This window comes from Schistocerca nitens, chromosome 3 (assembly GCF_023898315.1).
Source record: "Schistocerca nitens isolate TAMUIC-IGC-003100 chromosome 3, iqSchNite1.1, whole genome shotgun sequence".
NCBI classification, from domain to species: Eukaryota; Metazoa; Arthropoda; class Insecta; order Orthoptera; family Acrididae; genus Schistocerca; species Schistocerca nitens.
Genome location: NC_064616.1, coordinates 220302813 through 220322588, shown reverse-complemented (window position 1 = coordinate 220322588; position 19776 = coordinate 220302813). Strand labels below are relative to the sequence as shown.

General features: G+C 40.5%; 1 protein-coding gene across 1 annotated transcript in view; it reads right to left on the bottom strand.

The window, feature by feature from the left end:
* The window catches only part of LOC126249154 (uncharacterized), a 325728-nt gene that overhangs the window by 51095 nt on the left and 254857 nt on the right, over positions 1–19776 (bottom strand). The window contains exons 13-14 of the mRNA XM_049950809.1: positions 2564–2613; positions 2129–2240 (exon numbers count right to left, since the gene is read on the bottom strand). Of these exons, the coding sequence (XP_049806766.1) occupies positions 2129–2240; positions 2564–2613 (162 nt within the window). The remainder of the gene's footprint in view (positions 1–2128; positions 2241–2563; positions 2614–19776) is intronic.

The window sequence follows — 19776 nt, the reverse complement described above, 5'->3', positions numbered from 1 at the left end:
GGCCCAACTGTCTGCTCTGCCAGCCATCAGAACTGCTTTGAATTTTTATGCAATGTGCCACTGCCTCTCCCTCTTGGACAGGGATATTCCACTGTCAACAGAAGGAATTACACCCTGTGTTGTGGTTCCAGTGGCTCTGTAGCAGGAGGTCCTCTGCTTATTACATCAGTCACTGGGGGATCTCTTGCATTAAACTATTGGTGTTCTGCCATTTGTTTTGGCTGGGCATCGATTGGGAGGCGTAACACCTTGTCGCAGCATGCTACACTCTTTATTTGCCACGGTCGGCCCCTACCCAGCATTGGGAAAGAGTCCACATTGCTGATTGTTGGCAATTAATGCTTTCTCTAATTTTCCGTATGTCATTTATTGTCCATCTGTGACAGCAGATGTAACTGTCAAGTCCGTGTCAAAGACATACTCCACAGAAGGCTTACCTTGCACCCTGGTTTTGAACAATGAACTTTCATTCACACAATGGCATTTGTCATATCACAGTGCCTCCGTTGCATCTGCAGTTGCATCTGCATCTGAGGTGTAGTGGCTCGTAAGAATGTTTCAAACACAGGTGTGCAAGTACATAGAAGATTTCCCAGCTAAGGAGGCTCTCACACTAAATAAATCTCCTACAGAAAAATCCCAACTGGAGCCAAGAGTCCCACCAAGCTTCTATACAGCCATCAGCCACAGACACTGCCCAACCTCTTGCTGCTGGGCAGCTTCCACTACTGGCACTGGTTTTGTCAACATTCACATCCAGCACCCCAGTCTGGGCCAGGATGTTTGGACGGTGTCCTCATTGGATCCCTGCAATTGTACTCAGCCAGCATGGTTCCTGTGTCTTTATGATTTGCACCAAAGATCAACACATAGCATGCCAGGGAACCAGTTGCATCCCAGAATGGGCACAGGACCCCCTCCTCGGGCTGTGGGCCAAATGCCTCATTCTTCATTGGCCCTGGCCACTCCACAGGTTGAGCAGGCCTAGTCATCGTCATCATCCGCCCCCCCCCCCCCCCCCTCCCTCCCGGTTTACTTCCTGCAACTGTTGCTAGCACCTCCCACTGGGCTGAGCAGGTGCCACCATCAGCAGGGAAGGAAGCCAGGTCTCCATTACCAGAACCACTGTCACAGGTCCCGACCTCTGGTCACCTTGGGGTCTGTGAGTGGTGAGGGTGCCCTCATTCCAATCACTTTAATCTGTGTGGGCCCAGTCCGGTTGGAACAGGAACTTCTTGTGCCTTGAGCTGCTGCTCCCTTCATCGCCACAGACATCTTGTTAGTCATAGCATCATGGACGATGGTGCTGTGTTTTACTCCCGCAAGAAAGGAGGAGTGTAGTAACCCACAGGTTACTATACCTACCACCCACAACAGATATAAGTCGGGCCACTATGGCAAGTGTAGTGCCCACCAACATTCCAAGGGTATGTCCACAACTACCTGAGGCAGCCTCAGGGGGCAGCCTGGTCCCCAACTGTCGTCACCACATCTGCCATGTGTGTGCAGCACATCAACCTACGTGGATGTGTCTTTATAACAGTATGCATGAGCCTTTGGGCCCCAACTTATTAAATGCGTTTGAGATGTGTAAACTACTTTCATTGTGTTCTTGCTGATGTCACTCCATGACCCAATAAACTGTGTCTCTTTTATGACCAAGTTTTTCCTTGTGTTTTGGCTAGAACAGTAGAAGGGATACTCATAAAGTTTTAATTATCACCTCATAATATTAAGGTTACAAAATTTATTTATTTATTTTGCCAGACATATCTGCACCTCTGGTACACATTGTAATCATGTGCAGTACCATAGCACATCACTAGAGGAGCTACAAGAAAATGGATCAGCACATTAATAAATTGAAGTATCACATAGCAATTCATTTTTGGCAGCAGCGAATATGTTACAGCAGTGTCAGGCCAATACAAATACTTCTTTAGGCTTATCACTTTGTTTCAAGTAGTATATATTATTTTAATATCAAACATTACTGCACTTAAAAAACTTCAGATATCTTACATACATAATTAGTGCTTAGCAATTAAAAACTGTGTGATCCTGGTGGGAGAATTTGCAAAGCTATTAATCCTTACTTTCAAGAAACATTTTCTGTCATACTTGGTACCTTTCTGTAAATTGTGGTACATCAACAACAGCCTGCACTTCCATACCCTCGGCTTTTTCTTCCTGTGGATCCCTCGTAGGTCTTACATCTGCGTCATCTGGTTTTGTTGCACCTTCAAAATCAATATTTGCTGCAAAGATTACATTACTGGAACACACACACACACACACACACACACACACACACACACACACACACACACAGAAAGAGAGAGAGAGAGAGAGAGAGAGAGAGAGAGACAGAGACAGAGACAGAGACAGAGACACAGAATGCCAGTTCCAATATCTGATTAACATAGATTTTTAAGATCATAACTTTAAATTGAAATGCTTCCAGATTTTATGTAACATACCAAAATTATAACAAAGAAGTGAAACAAGCACAACTTACTACCCCAATACCTATTACACAATGAAAACTATGAATAATTTTTACCTGGGACTGGTTCATCATAGGTGATTGGCACCTGAAGTGATTTTTCTTCCCTGTCACAAAAAAAATGACTGTTAACAAAATACGACACTGGTTGATGATATAATAATACAGAGAACTAAAATGAAACATTGAAGCTGAAGGCGACCTGGAATTGAGACTTATACTCCAATTTTCAATAGGAACTGCTCTATCATATGATCCACCCATGCATGTCTCATAAATCATAGCATAAAACTGCTCTGCTTCTCTCCTAGATTCCAAAACTCTACATGACACCTGCTAATTTCCACATCATTGAATAACATGGAAAGAAGGACGTGGTCATAGCTTGTTTAATATCTTTTTTTATATGTTAATTGGTTCATTATGATTAGTGTTTTACTTTACTTTGTAATATATCATTTCTCACTAGGCTTTTTTTTTAATCGGTTCTTTCATGTAAAAAGTGTGTGTGTGTGTGTGTGTGTGTGTGTGTGTGTAAATAATTAATTTTTTCGAGCTAAGCCTATGAACTCAGCAATTCGGCATGTACTAAAATGAGACTCAAGACAACAGCAACAGCGTGGAACTTATACTGACTCTCTACCTTTAGAAAGCAAATTGGGAGTTTTAATATATTATTAACACTGAGGTTATTAGAGACTGAGCACTAGCTCAACTGGAGAAAGATGGGAGACGAACCATTGTGGCTTCACCTTAAGTGATTTACAGAAATCACGGAAAACCTAAATCAAGCTGGCTGTACTACTGAATTTTAACTTTCCTCCTCCCAAAAGTTAATCTACTTTCTTCACGTCACTCAATTATCTACCTTTTTCAAAAGCATTCAACCATTCTATCCCTCCAGGTATGTGTCATATGCATAATTAAAGCTTAACCTGTCAGTACACGCAGGTGGTCAGTCAGACCAAGGAGAATATTTTCACATTAATGCAATGTCTGAAACTTGTTTCCAAGAAGATATCTTCCCAGTACCTTTAAGTGAGTGTAATAGGAGTTATTTGGTGTAGTGTATCTGATATTTCAACAATAGCATTTCTGGTTAGCTCACAACAAAGAGGTTAGGGTCTCACAGGCCAGCCGCGTGCACTGGTGTCAGTTTATTGTTAGCTCCACCAAGGTTATTCACGTGCGAGCATATTTGCGGTATCTGCTTAGTTTAGTGGTAGAACAGATTTTTTCGCACTTTGTACCTTATTTTAGTGTGTTGTAAGTGTTGTAACTGCATCATGGCTTATTCTTACGAGGCACAGGAGGAGAGAATTAGGAACTTGATTGAAGAAGTAATGGTTGAAAGTGACGCTGGTGATTCTCAAGATGGAGAAATCGACTTTGAAGAAATCCAGGACCCAGAATGGAAAAGTGATTCCGGCACCGAACAAAAAACGTCGACTGATGAATCAGAAGACAATAATTGTGGTGCTGACAGTGATGTGTTTGTCGGTAAAGACGCAACAGTATGGGTCTCACGTGCTCCGCCAAAGAACTCCCGCACACGTTGTCATAACATCATAACTCATTTACCAAGTATGAAAGGTGCTGCGAAAAGTGCTACAAATCATCTACAGAGCTGGGAACTGTTTTCTGTTGAAAACATTATACACATACTCATTGACTGTACTAATGGGTACATTCAAAGTATCCAGGGAAACTTTTCGAGGGAAAGAGATGCACAAGAAACTAATAAAGCTGAAATAAAGGCCTTATTGGGATTATTGTACCATGCTGGTGTAATGCGTGCCCATCAACTGAGTCTACAAGATTTGTGGCAAACAGATGGCACTGGAGTTGAAATATTTCATCTCACAATGGGCATAAACAGATTTCGTTTTCTCCTTCGATGCCTCAGATTCGACGATAAACAAATGAGAATGGAAAGCGAGAAAACAGATCACATGGCAGCAATAAGACAGGTGTTCAGTCTAATTGTTGAAAATTTTCAGAAGGCTTATACAGTTTCTGAATATGTGACAGTTGATGAAAAACTAGAAGCATTCCGTGGAAGATGCAGATTCTAACAGTACATGCCAAATAAGTCAAACAAGTATGGAGTAGAGATTTTTGCAGCAGTGGATGCCAGAATGTTTTACACATTCAACATGGAGATGTATGTTGGGAAACAGCCTGAAGGCCCTTACAGACAAGACAACAGACCAGTTGAACTTGCTCAGAGACTTTGCAACCTATCCTGAATACAGTCTGCAACATAACTTGCGACACTTATTTTACAAGTTATGAGCTTGCAAACACATTGATTACGAAGAAGACGACCATTGTTGTTACCCTGAGGAAGAACCAGAGATAAGTCCCAAGGGGATTTATTAACACTAAAAACCGACAAGAAAAGTCATCTATGTTTGGGTTTCAGAAAAATTGAACCTTAGTCTCTTATGTGCCAAAATGAAATAGAGTGGTATTACTACTGTCAACGATGCCCCACAATGGAAATATTGACAAAAATACAGGAAATGATAAAAAAACAGAAATTATCACTTTCTATAACCTTACTAAGGGTGGAGTTGACGTTGTAGACGGAATGAGTGCAACATATAATGTAGCTAGAAACACAAGAAGATGGCCAATGGTTGTTTTCTACAGCATCATGAACACAGCTGACATAAATGCTGTTATTATTTTCAACTCAAATCAGACAGAACAAGTGCGAAGAGGAGAGTTTTTGAGGCAGATTTCTTTTGCACTTCTGCATGATCAGCTTCAGCAAAGAGTAATGTCAAAAATAATGCCAAGGAAGATAACTGAGAGAATTGGAGAGCTTTGCAGTGTGAAAATTTCTGAAGTGGAATCAACTGCGACTTCACGAGGACGGTGTGTGGACTGCAGAAGCAAAAATAGAAAAACAAGATATATTTGTAAGAACTGCAAGAAATACATTTGCCTTGAACATTCTGTTACTGTGTACCAAGACTGTATCGACAAAATATCTGATTGAATACATGCATTATTTTGATAACAACTAAATTTTATGTATCTCCATTTGTGTAAATATTTTGAACCAAAATATTAAATTTATCCCTTAAATATATTTACTAAACTGATTTTTAATGATATTAATTCATTTAATAACGCTTCCCTCCATAATATACATCTAAATGAAAATTCAGAAAGATAGAAACTGCAAGGGACTGTGAGACCAGCTGCATGTACTGCCGACCTGTTTCCAGGTGTGTGCACCGCCGGGTTAAACCTGCCACTGCCTGTACCATACTTTTCCAATTTCTACAAAGGATCTCTTCCTGATCTCTGTAAGCCCAGCCAACCTTCAAGAAAGCTTACAAAGGAAAGTGTTTCAGTCATAATCAGATGCAGTTTCAAAATAAAATCTCTCAGTTCAATAGTGGAGTGTGCACTGGCATAAAAATTACATTACAGACAAAAATTGAATGCTGAAGTGTGATACAGCAGTCAGCGGTCAGGCAGACTTCAAGAATATGATCCTGGTAGTAGCAGATTTAAACTCTGGCTTGTTCCACAGGACAATGTTGGATACCCAAGATCATAGAGCACTGTAAACAAATTGCCAATGTTAGTATTAAAGTCCAGAGTCTTGCTTTCAATCTTATTTTGGCAAAGAGTTTCATTCAGCACAGATCTCACCCATTCTGACAAACCATTTTAATAATACTTCCCACTGGGGTTAGTCCTACAGAATCTAACAACATGCCTTCACTAGAACTGCAAAAGTAATAAATTATTTTGCAACAGTTTAAAATTTTGAAGCCAGATTGTTAGCCAATGACAAGACATAACCGTCTCATCTCCAATTTAAAATTACATCAGATATATGTTCTTATGTACTTCTCACACTGTTTGTTTCCAAAAGCCATTTGTATTTCTGTTTGAACCATCTTATAAATTATTGCACACCTCCCTCTTGCATTTTACTATCCTGCACTGCAGCAACAACATAGCTTATATATTGTTTGTTGGGGACATTATAATATGGTCCCTGAAAAGCATTCCATATTTGCCATACACATCCAACATAGCCTCATTTCACACATCTGTTCATATTATTTTACCTTAACTTTGTTCCATGTGTACTTAGTTTGTTGATAATTCTTATGCATTTCCATCACACAATTACTAATTGTTGAAGAATAATCTTATACATTTCCACCACACAATTACTAATTGTTGAAGAGTAAGTAACACCTTAATGGTGAACTGCAGCCACAATTTGTGCTTCTGCATTCTCCAGTAATTTTCCCTCACAATGCTGTGTCAACTTTTACTCAAAGTTCTTTAGGTTAACAGTGTATGTCCCTCACTTGTCTCCCATGAACCATGGACCTTGCCAAGGTGAGGTGGCTTCCATGCCTCAATGATACAGATAGCCAAACCCTAGGTGCAACCACAATTGAGAGGCATCTGTGCAGAGGACACACCAACCAACGTTTCCTACAGAGAGGCAGCAGCCTTTTCAGTAGTTGCTGATGAATGACTGATCTAGCCTTGTAACATGGCCTTGCTGTACTGGTATTGCAAATGGCCAAAAGCATGGGAAAGCTACAGCTTTTCCTGAAAGCATGCAGCTCTTTTACACAGTCAAATGAAGATGCCATCTTCTTGGATAAAAACATTACAGCAGTAAAATAGCTCACCACTCGAATCTACTGGTGGGAAGTATTCAGGAAAATTTTGTCATAATAAAAAACCAAAACTAACGTTCTAAAGGATAGAAAGTGGAATGTTACAGACTGAGACTGTAACTGGATAAGTAGGTTAGAAAATTTAAAGTGGGAAATGGATATGTTGAAATTAGTTATAGTGAGCAATAATGAGGTACGATGACATGAAGAAACGGACTTCTGGTCAGGTGAGTAAAAGATTGTAAATACAAACTTACATAGGGGCAATGAATAAGAAAATAGGAATCCTGATAAGCTATTGTGAACAGCATAGTGAACGAATTATCGTAGCCAATACAGACATGAAGCTAACTCCGAACACAGTAGTATAAGTTTATATGCCAACTAGTTTTGCCAATGATAAAAAAGTTGATACAGTGTATGATGAGAAAATAGAAATTGTCTGGTAGTTAATGGAGATTAAAATGTAATTGTAATAGGGGACTGGAAATCAACAGAAGGAAAAGGAGGAGAAGGAAAAACAGTAGGAGAACTTGGACTGGGTGGAAGGAATGAAAGCAGAAGCTGCCTGGTAAAATTCTGCACAGAGTATAACTTACTCACAACTTGTTTAACAAACAAGTATGACTGTTGTATAATGTAAGAGGGCTGGAGAATCTGAAAGGGTTTTGACTGATTATAGTGGTAAGACAGAAAATTCGAAACCAGAGTTTATACTGTAAGACATTTCCAGGGGCAGATTTCGACTCTAAGCATAATTTATTAATCTTGAGCTGCAGATTAAAACTAAAACAATTGTAAAAAAGGTGGAAATTAACGAGATTGGACCTAGATAAATTGAAGGAACCACTTGTTGTTGATAGCTTTAGAGGCACCATTAGGCAACTGAAACATGGAAAAGGGATACAATAAAAGATTAATGGATAGCTTAGTGAGATGAAATAGTGAAGGCAGCAGGGGGTCATATACATAAAAAAACATGGCCTGGTAGAAATCCCTGGTCAACACAGGAGATATTGAGTTCACCTGACGAAAGACGACACTGTAAAAATGCAACAAATGAAAAAGGTGAATATGAGATTGAAAGAAAGTGCAAAAAGGCAAAGCAGGAATGGCAAGACTGCAGAAGCACACATAACTGTGGGAAAAAGAGATGCTGCTTATAGGAAAACTAAAGAGACCTTTTGAGAAAAGAGTAGCATCTGCACGAGATCATTTGGCAAGCCAATACTATGCAAAGTGGGTAAAGCTGAAAGGTGGAAGGAATATATATAATGGCAATATTATACAAAGAGGAAGTAAATGAGGATGAGATGGCAGATATGATACTGTGAGAACAATTTGACAGAACACTGAATGATCTAAGGCAAAGAAAGCATCTGGAATACACATCTCCTCAGAATTATTGATATCCTTGAGTAAGTCAGCTATGATAAAACTATTCCACTTTGTGTGCAAGATCTATGAGACAGGTGAAATACCCTCAAAAAGACTGTAATAATTCCAGTTCCATGGAAGGTAAGTGCTGATATTTGAGAATACTACCATATCATCAGTTTAATAAGCCATCATTGCAAAAAACTGGCCCAAATTATATATTCAGGGTTGCCACAAGTTTCCCCAAGTGAAATTCTCTGATATTTCCCTGATTTTCAGACAAGTTTTAGCATTTTGCCCTGACAAATTTTGAGATCTCAAGGGTAAGTAAAGGCATAAGCTGACAAAAAAATGTAAGGTCTTCTGTATTTCTCCCCCGTGTGAGCAAAAATCTTAAGTACTAACATCAACATCTTTTGTAATAAATTGTTTTTAGATGGAGAAGGCAAGCAAAATGGTATATGTGTTTCATTAAAACCATTGTTGTTATTTTATTGCAATGAAACGAAATACATTTGGTGACAAAAATACACATTTCCTTTGAGTCATAAGACAGATTTAAAAAGCTTCACTGATTTCTGAAAGTAGGGGGAGTAGGGAAGCGGTGCACGTACTCAGCTGCACCCAGCCAGTGACAATGCATGGCATCTCAGTCAACAAACCATTTCATCTACTGAGACAAAAAAAAAAATATTTTTTAGTGTTTTTTTTTTCAAATTTCCCTGATATTCCCTTGATTTCCCTAACACGTTTGAAATTCCCTGATTTACAGAACTTGTGGCAACCCTGTTATTGAATAATGTGAAAATCAGTAAAAGCCAACAGTGGGAAGAATCAGTTTGGGTTCTAGCAAAATGAAGGAACATGTGACGTAATACTGACCTTACAACTTATCCTAGACAGGTTAAAGAAAGGCAAACCTACATTTATGGCATTTGTAAATTTACACAAAGCTTATGACAATGTTCGCTGGAATACAGTCTTTGAAATTCTGAATGTAGCAAGGATAAAATACAGGAAGTGATTGGTTATTTATGCAGAAAGTAGACAACAGTTATAAGATCTGAAGAAATGAAAGGGAAGCCATAGTGAAGAAGGGAGTGTGACAGGGTTGTAGTCTATCTCCAATGTTAACCAGTCATTTCAACAAGCAAGAAAATAATGAAGTTAAAGTGAAATTTGGAAAGGGAATTAAAATTCAGGGAAAAGAACTCTGAGCTTTGTTGATGGCACTATTAGTATGTCAGAGACCGCAAATGATTTGGAAGAGCAATTAAATGGAAAGATACTGTTTGAAAAGAGGTTATAGGATATACATCAACAAAATTAAAACAAGATAATAGAAAGTAGCTGAATACAATCAGGCAATGCTGATGGAATTAGGTAAGGAAATGAGGAGTTTTGCTATTTGGGCAGCAAAATAACTAATGATGGCTGAATTAGAGAAGGTATAAAATGTAGATTGGTTATAGCAAGAAAAGTATTTCTAAAAAACAGAAATCTGATAACGTTTCATCTAAATTTAAGCATTAGGAAGTCTGTTCTGAAGATATTTATCTGGAGTTTATCTTCGTATAGAAATGAAACATGGATGACAAACAGTTCAGACAAGAAAGGAGCAGAAGCTTTTGAAATGAGGTGCTACAGAAGAGTGCTGAAGATTAGATGGGTATTTCAAGCAGATAATAAATAAAAATTAAATTTATGGCACAACTTGACTAAAAAAAAGAAGGGATCAGCTGATAGGACACATCCTGAAGCATCAAGGAATTGTCATTTTGGTAATGGAGGGAACTGTGGAGTGGGAGAGGGAGTGAGAGAGGGAGAGGGAGGAGTAAGAATTGCAGAGGGAGACCAAGGCTTGAATACAGCAAGCAGGTTCAAATGGATGCATGTTGCACTAGTTACACTGTTCTACAAAAAAAACCTTTTTTTTCCATTTCTGATAAAAAATATTGTGATCCTAGTTGTATTTTGAGTGCTGAATTGAAAACTGTTTTTGGTTTTTTTCTGTCAGGGATAGTTTATGAGTAATCGCAATTTTATTTCTCATTTCAGTTGCTGATATAGTGCAGCAAACGTGAGGTGAAATTCGAATAACAAATGCACATCTTTATGATGTTATAAGTTCATCACATTAATGGAGGGTGGGATCTAACATATAACACAGTAACCTTTGTGTATACACGTTAAAGCATTTATTTGACATGAGAAATTACAGAAAATTGACAAACAATGAGCCACTTTTTTCTCTTGCATTGTGAATCTTTCTTCTCTCGAATGATATTCCAGCAATAATCTGTTAACATAGAAGGTACCCACTTCCCTTCATAGCGCCTTTCTACGGTAGAAATGTCTTTATGGAATCTTTCCCCATGTTCATCCGATACGTCACTACAACTCTCTGTGAAGTAGTCCAGATGAGAGTCCATCATATGTACCTTCAAAGACATATTGCACCCCAAATCCTGATATGCTTTTATCATATTCATCACCATTTCTTTGTAGTTAGTAGCTCTTCTTCTTCCAAGGAAGTTTTCCGACACCATCTTGAAACAGTCCCATACGGTTTTTTCTTTATCAGTTAAACATTCTTCAAAATTTGCATCTTTCTGCAGCTCCCTGATTTGTGGGCCCACACATACATCTTCCTTCATTTTTGCAGCTGAAAGATGGGGGAATTTGGTAGCTAGATATGCAAACCCACAGCTTGTTGGATCCATGGCCTTCACGAATTGTTTCATCAGGTGAAGTTTGATGTGAAGTGGTGGAAGTAGTATATATTCAGGAGCTACCAGACTTTCACGTTGTACATTCTTTTCGCCAACTTTCCATCTTCGCCTAGGCCATTTCGTTTTCACGTAGTCAGAATTTCGGTCTCGACTATCCCACTCGCAAAGAAAACAGGCATACTTTGTGTAGCCTTGTTGCATTCCCAGTACCATAGCAATTACCTTGAAATCTGCACATATTTTCCATTTGTGTTCATTGTATTTTAATGAATTTAGCTCCTTTGAACGAATTCGTAATTCTCTTTTGTCAAACTAGCGTAAGCTACTGGAACAGATGGTATTTTATTTCCGTTGTGGAGCAAAACACCCTTCAGACTTGTTTTCGGTGCATCTATGAAAAGTCTCCATTCCTGTGAAATATAAGTAAAGTTCAGCACTTTCATCAGGCCAGCAACGTCTTTGCAAAATGTCAGTGCTTCGTCAGTTGAAAAATAAGAAATAAAGGCATGTTCTCTGTGCCTGAACACACTGATTTTAGTACTTTGGTGCAGTAGATTATTGTAATCTTTAACCAAGCAGCTGCGTCTTTTGTTTACTTAGTTCTAGATCACGTACTAAATCATTTAAATCTGCCTGTGTTAACAAATGTGGCGATGACTCACTTGTGCAGTGATATAAAGAATCATCATCTGTGATTTCTTCAGTACTACTTATTTCACTGTCACTCGGAATTTGACCTCGGGCTCTTGAAGGTACTGGAAGATTGTCGGAATGCTGCACTGGCATTCTCGCTGAAGGCAGATCTGGGTAAACAATGTGCCTCTTCGACTTTTTGTTTGTAAAACCCTGAATTTTTGTTAGACAGAAATAACAATCAGTAACATGGTCCTTAGGCTCCTCCACAACTTGGGAACAGCAAACAACGCCACATTCTCTTTACCTTTCCACCACTGAATTAGTTTGCAGCAACATGTAGCACAACAGAAATGTGGTGCCCATTCTTTATCTTTGTCTCCTACCTCTATTCCAAAGTAATGTTTGTATGCTTTCTTTCTGACTGAAGAAATTTTCTTCCTATTTCTGGCAAAAGTGAACTTCCCACAGATGTAGCAGAAGTTGTCCGGCTTATATAAACATCCACGACGACGTGGGATTTGTGCAAATTTAAAAGTACCACTCTGGTAATACACCTGTATTAAATTAATAGTAGGGAACTAGAGGAACGCTGATGTGTAAAAACAAGCAGTCGTTTTACCTTCAGCACCAGGCTCTATCAGTTTACACACAGGAGCTAAAAGATTCAACAGTGCTCGGAAATATGACACACAGTTACTTGTCAGCCAAAAAAAACCACTCGTTAAGACTGACACAAGTTACGGCTAACACCACTGTTGTAAACTCGATGCACCTGCCCCTAGGAGGCGTGAAGCTTTACTGCCGAGGCAGCGACCAGCTGTCGCCGTTCGAGTTAATGAGATGTTTCAGGTGGTCTTAATTACATAGGTGTGGCGGGGGATAACCTAATGATGTCTGATTCTTCCCACCTGCTGTTGCACAAGAAATTATCACGTTCTATCACTATTAGATACGGCAACATACCCGTATTTCTCTACAACGTCTCTGTGTATGCCTTAAATTGTGAATATACATATATATACATATTACATAAAAAGTATCCCTGACAATGATATTTTGTTTACATATTTGAATTTTCCATGGTAAAATGGTCTAGAAGCACAAACTTTAATATCAGAAATAGAACCCATGTCGAACAGTGTTATTCAGTGATGTGGCTTGCACAGGATAGATTAGCATCAAGAGCGGCATCAAACCAGTCTTTAGACTGAAGACCACTACAGCAACCATGTCATACTTGAGTAAAAATATAATGTATTCAATCTCAGGATCCCAACAACTTCCTGCATTTTTTTCCTCCTGCTTTAATGAAAACCAGATATGTGGCTATGGCTGTTTGCAGGAAGCCAGCAGATACTGACCTGTACCTTAGTGCACAAAGTTTTCATCATCCAGCCCAAAAGAAGCAGTTTTAAACATGCTGATACACAGAGCTGAAACTGTTTGTCACAAAGATCACTGAGATCAGATATATAAGAATGGTATTCTGGAAGAATAGCTATAGTGATCAAGATATTAAGTTAGCCATCTCGTACAAACGAAAACACAGAGGAACTCAATCATCAGAAGGTGTCTTCAGCCTATAGCAGTCGTCCTTTTTTCTGAGCTACAACAAATAAAATAGGGTCTTTCTTGGGCAGACATGGCATTCAATCCTTTTTCTGACTACCCACAAAAATTAAAGAGGTGCTGCACCCAGTAAAAAACAGCCTTTGTCTCTGTGTACCTGGAATTTATAAAATATCTAGTGAATGTGGTAACAATTACATTGGTTAGTCAATTCGAAAGATTTTAGAATGAGAGCACTGACACCACATTAAACACTGATTTTAACAAATCTGCTGTTGCCAAACACAGTCTCATGAACAAACATGATCATCAAAGAAGCCATTGAAATCAAAATATTGGGACAGCAGCTACATCCATAGTGGTCCATGGAAATGGGCACTTGACGCTGAAAGGCAATAGAGAAATACATTGAATCATTCATGAAATCAGCATTGCTACAAATGTTCTGCAGTCATGGACACTGACATAATCTCTAGTAGTATATGAAGTCCGTGATTCATGACATCTACATGGCATAATTTGGCCAGCTGAATGAACTATTTAACAGCATACTGAAATCTGATGATAATAATGGAGGATATTGACAAAAGCCTAAGACTGAATACAAATCAGGTGTGGCAAGTAACTCTGTGAAGCATTTATTCATAATTCTGGGTTCCTTTTAACTGAGTGGTTGGTTGATTCGGGGGAGGGGATCAAACAGCGAAGTCATCAGTCCCATCGGATTAGAGAAGAAAGTCGGCCGTGCCCCTTCACAGGAACCTTCCCATCATTTACCTGAAGCGATTTAGGGAAATCACAGAAAACCTAAATCAGGATGGCCGGACATGGGTTTGAACTGTCGTCCTCCCAAATATGAGTCCAGTGTGTTAATCACTGTGTCACCTCACTCAGTTTTAACCGACACTGAAAAATACATCATGATAGGAACATGATTGTTGCATCATTACAAAAGGAAAAGTAACTGTATTACAGGAGTATGAGCTTATTTTAGTAAAAATATTTCAGACAAGTGGTATAATTAGCACAAAAAATACAATTGAGAAAAAAAAAGTTTTATGTGTCCTCTCTCTCTCTCTCTCTCTTGAGTAGTACAGTTATTATTTTTTCTTAATTAACAAAAAATTATAGGAATATTTACAACTGAATACCTCAAAATGAGAATATCTTCTATGAGTGTGGTATAATTATTTTGGTGTGGTAATCCTAGAGACACTAAGGCCAACATCACAGTCCTTGCACCACCTTCTATTTTTCTTCCTTCAAAATGGTTCAGATGGCTCCAAGCACTATGGGACTTAACACCTGAGGTCATCAGTCCCCTAGACTTAGAACTACTTCCATCTAACAAACCTAAGGACATCACACATATCCATGCCCGAGGCAGAATTCGAACCCGCGACTGTAGCAGCCGTGCGGTTCCGGACTGAAGCGCCTAGAACTCCTCGGCCACAGCGGCCGGCTACTTTTCTTCCTGATGCATTTATCTGTCTTCTTTTTCACCTCCATCTGAACCAACTTTGCAGTAGCGAACTTCATTGATCTCATTTGCAATAGCTCACACAGGTGGAAAATAATACTGAAAAGCCAGTAACTTTCATGTAACAGCATTGCCATTGCAGACCCCTTACACCATATAGAAATCTGTTTTAACAAATTATAAGATACTTGCTTACCAGTACTTAACTTAAGGAGGTAAAATATTTAGTCAACTGCATGTTTATACAGAGTACAGAATTAGTTAAAATTTAGTTTACTTTGTGCAAATTGTGTATAATCAAAAGAATATTTTGCAAAAGAGATCTATCGAATGAGGCAGTATAGTTGTTAAGACACTGACATATTCAAGAGGATAGAGTTTGCTCTGTCTGGCCTTGTGATTTAGGTTTCCCAAATCACTTCAGGCAAATGCTGCAACAGTTTCTTTACCAAGGCCACTGCTGACCACTTGTCTATCCTTGTAAAACCACCCACATATATTCTATGTGTATGTACATTTCAGCTATTAATTTTCATTGTATTATGATCACAAATCCTGTATCATTGCAAGATGATCCATGGATGAATAAATAAATACCTTGACCCATTCCAAAATCATGCAAGTTCTCCAGAACACTCAAAATGGGCCAGTGAAGAGCTGGCAGTCAACAGACAACAATGTAGGGAGACAGGTGTGTGCATGTGAGTGAGTGTTTTTCCTACAGCTAGAAAAAGGAAGTGCATTCTGAAAGCTAGCCAAGCTCCATACTTTCTTTTTGTGTGCTTATTGATGATGCAGCACTTCTGTCTTTCGGCGAGTCATCTTCTTTATTTCTAAATAATTCATAATTTTCAAACAGAAATTTCCACAGATTATTTTTCCAAGTCTTAGCTGACAATAATGATAAATTGAAAGCTATTGTACACACACACACACACACACACACACACTCAAGTATCTCAAGTACAAGAATACATTTCTTGGACATCTGATCCTCTATGTTCCCTATCACATGCAGTTTAGCTCCATGTATTAGAACATTTAAAATTGCTTTCTTGTGGGTTGCATGATGAAAAAGCTTTGTGCACTGAGATATAGGTCAATATGTGTTGGCTTCCACTAAACACAGTGCTCTAGCAGTCCATCCGATTTTTCTTCAAATAGCACATCTAAAAATGGTAATTTTCCTTCTCTATCCATCTCAGTTGTGGTTTCAATATTTTGGTGCATGCTATTCATATGATCAATGAACAGGTTAGCATATGGAAGCCCCATGAATTTGTGGTGTCTCCATGGTGTAATTTGGCTAACTAAATAAAGTACCTAATGGGCTACTGAAATCTCCTGACAATGGCGATGCAGAAAGTTACTGAAGGCCTGAGACTGATTGCAAATCTGACATGGTAAGAACTAGAGGAAGCATGTATTCAAGAAAGTCACTGCAAAAAACTTTGTTATCAACCCAGGATTATGCCAGTTTGCAGCTAAGTACCGAGCTTCTGGACAGTGTTCAAAGTATTGCAACCAAACTTGACAGAAGTGAATCAAAGTGTCTCATGTTTATTTTGTGTTAGTGGGGGTCTTTCTTTGACCGAGTCATTTTGAGTAAAATCCTTCATAATGTGAATGGACTATATGTACAACTCTGATAAAGGCAAATATAATAGTGATGGAGACGTTTGAATATTTTAATCCATAATGCGGTCACACAGCAAAGACAATTTAAGTCAGATTGTCACATTTAATAATAAAACTCAACAACTGAAGAACACATAGAGAGGTTTTGGAAATGCAATGAAGATAATGTTATAATCAAGAACCTCAAAAATTTACAAAAATGCTACGACAAAATAATATATCTTGATACAAATCTAATGAAATATGAGTAAAGAAGTAGCAATACCAATGGTATCATTAGGCAATGAATACAGTGCCTGAAATTTCATAGGGAACTGGAAGAGCATCCCGAAAGGTACACTCCTGGAAATGGAAAAAAGAACACATTGACACCGGTGTGTCAGACCCACCATACTTGCTCCTGACACTGCGAGAGGGCTGTACAAGCAATGATCACACGCACGGCACAGCGGACACACCAGGAACCGCGGTGTTGGCCGTCGAATGGCGCTAGCTGCGCAGCATTTGTGCACCGCCGCCGTCAGTGTCAGCCAGTTTGCCGTGGCATACGGAGCTCCATCGCAGTCTTTAACACTGGTAGCATGCCGCGACAGCGTGGACGTGAACCGTATGTGCAGTTGACGGACTTTGAGCGAGGGCGTATACTGGGCATGCGGGAGGCCGGGTGGACGTACCGCCGAATTGCTCAACACGTGGGGCGTGAGGTCTCCACAGTACATCGATGTTGTCGCCAGTGGTCGGCGGAAGGTGCACGTGCCCGTCGACCTGGGACCGGACCGCAGCGACGCACGGATGCACGCCAAGACCGTAGGATCCTACGCAGTGCCGTAGGGGACCGCACCGCCACTTCCCAGCAAATTAGGGACACTGTTGCTCCTGGGGTATCGGCGAGGACCATTCGCAACCGTCTCCATGAAGCTGGGCTACGGTCCCGCACACCGTTAGGCCGTCTTCCGCTCATGCCCCAACATCATGCAGCCCGCCTCCAGTGGTGTCGCGACAGGCGTGAATGGAGGGACGAATGGAGACGTGTCGTCTTCAGCGATGAGAGTCGCTTCTGCCTTGGTGCCAATGATGGTCGTATGCGTGTTTGGTGCCGTGCAGGTGAGCGCCACAATCAGGACTGCATACGACCGAGGCACACAGGGCCAACACCCGGCATCATGGTGTGGGGAGCGATCTCCTACACTGGCCGTACACCACTGGTGATCGTCGAGGGGACACTGAATAGTGCACGGTACATCCAAACCGTCATCGAACCCATCGTTCTACCATTCCTAGACCGCCAAGGGAACTTGCTGTTCCAACAGGACAATGCACGTCCGCATGTATCCCGTGCCACCCAACGTGCTCTAGAAGGTGTAAGTCAACTACCCTGGCCAGCAAGATCTCCAGATCTGTCCCCCATTGAGCATGTTTGGGACTGGATGAAGCGTCGTCTCACGCGGTCTGCACGTCCAGCACGAACGCTGGTCCAACTGAGGCGCCAGGTGGAAATGGCATGGCAAGCCGTTCCACAGGACTACATCCAGCATCTCTACGATCGTCTCCATGGGAGAATAGCAGCCTGCATTGCTGCGAAAGGTGGATATACACTGTACTAGTGCCGACATTGTGCATGCTCTGTTGCCTGTGTCTATGTGCCTGTGGTTCTGTCGGTGTGATCATGTGATGTATCTGACCCCAGGAATGTGTCAATAAAGTTTCCCCTTCCTGGGACAATGAATTCACGGTGTTCTTATTTCAATTTCCAGGAGTGTATTTTAAATACAACCTCTAAAGTAAGCAAATATCACTGGTGGAAGAGTTTGGTAATCTGATGATGATCTAGTTTAACTGCCAACTATATCTGAGTGAAATACATGTCTTCTCTACTTTTCCTTTTGTCTTTATCCTATACCTACATGAGGTCAGCATGGTTATTATTGGATTTGGCATTGATAATATTAGAGGGTGGCTGGATTCCCTTCTGTCGCAATCCCTCTTGTTCCAGGACAGAATTTGTTTACCGTAACTGCCTGTGTGCAGTGTTAGCCATATGAAAGTGTGTGAACATTTTCTAAATGTTTGTGAATTGTGCAAGTGAAGGAGGATGTGAGTACCAGCTCAGTATTCACCTAGTCAGATGTGGGAAACCACCTAAAAACCACATCCAGACTGGCACATCAGCCCACATCATTAATCTGCTGGGGGGGGGGGGGGGGATTCCATCCAGAGCTGGTGCACCTGCCCGAATTGTGGAAGCTGTGTGCTACATACACATTTATTTGGGCATCTCAGAGTACAATACAGGTAAAAGGTGTATTTTGAGCCAGTAAAATTTAGACACACAACTGAAAATTCAGTTGGAACAATGTCACTATTTACTTTTTCAGTTGGAACAATATCACTATTTACTTAGTTAATAAGTTACATGTACCATAGATAACTTGAATGAGTATTTTATTGAAATGCCATGGAACGAATCATTCTATAGGATATGTATACACGATAAGTATTAACATTAATGAACACATTTTGTTTTAGTCCTACTAGTATTTTAATTTTTTATGGGATACTCATGCACCTACTGCAGTAGCCACCAGAAAGATCGCGCGAGGCGCACATTGGCACGGCGCGTCATGGAGTAGAGTCCCGTCCACCAGAGGGCACGCGAGAATTCGGACGCGACCTCTGCCGGCATAACAACAACAACAACAACAACAACAACTCCGGCAGCACGGGCCGTGCCCAGTCAGTTAACATCGGGCATGCCTACGACACAGTCCCGGTCTACGCTAAGTGAAGTGCGACGTAAACGTGAACAGTGTTACTACACAATTGGCGACGAGTAGGGTCGTTCTTCCGCGTGTTGCATCGTTGTTCCGGTTTCGCAGCTTCTCCACGGCATGGAGGATTTGGTGCGGGTTTTGGTTGCGCAGCAGACGGAGCTCATGGCCACCATGAAACAAGTGCTTCCGGCGTTGCTCTCCACGCCGTCTGCTCCGGCGCAGTTCCCTCCTCCCTTTCCCCCGTATGACGAGACGGCGGAGGATTGGGACGCATACGAACATCGGCTTCGGCAGCATTTCCAGGCGTTTCATGTTGCCGATGCGGAGGTATGTCGTGCTCTCTCTTGTCTTGGATATCTCCCTCGCTGTATCAAGTTTTGCGGCAGCTAGCGTCGTTGCA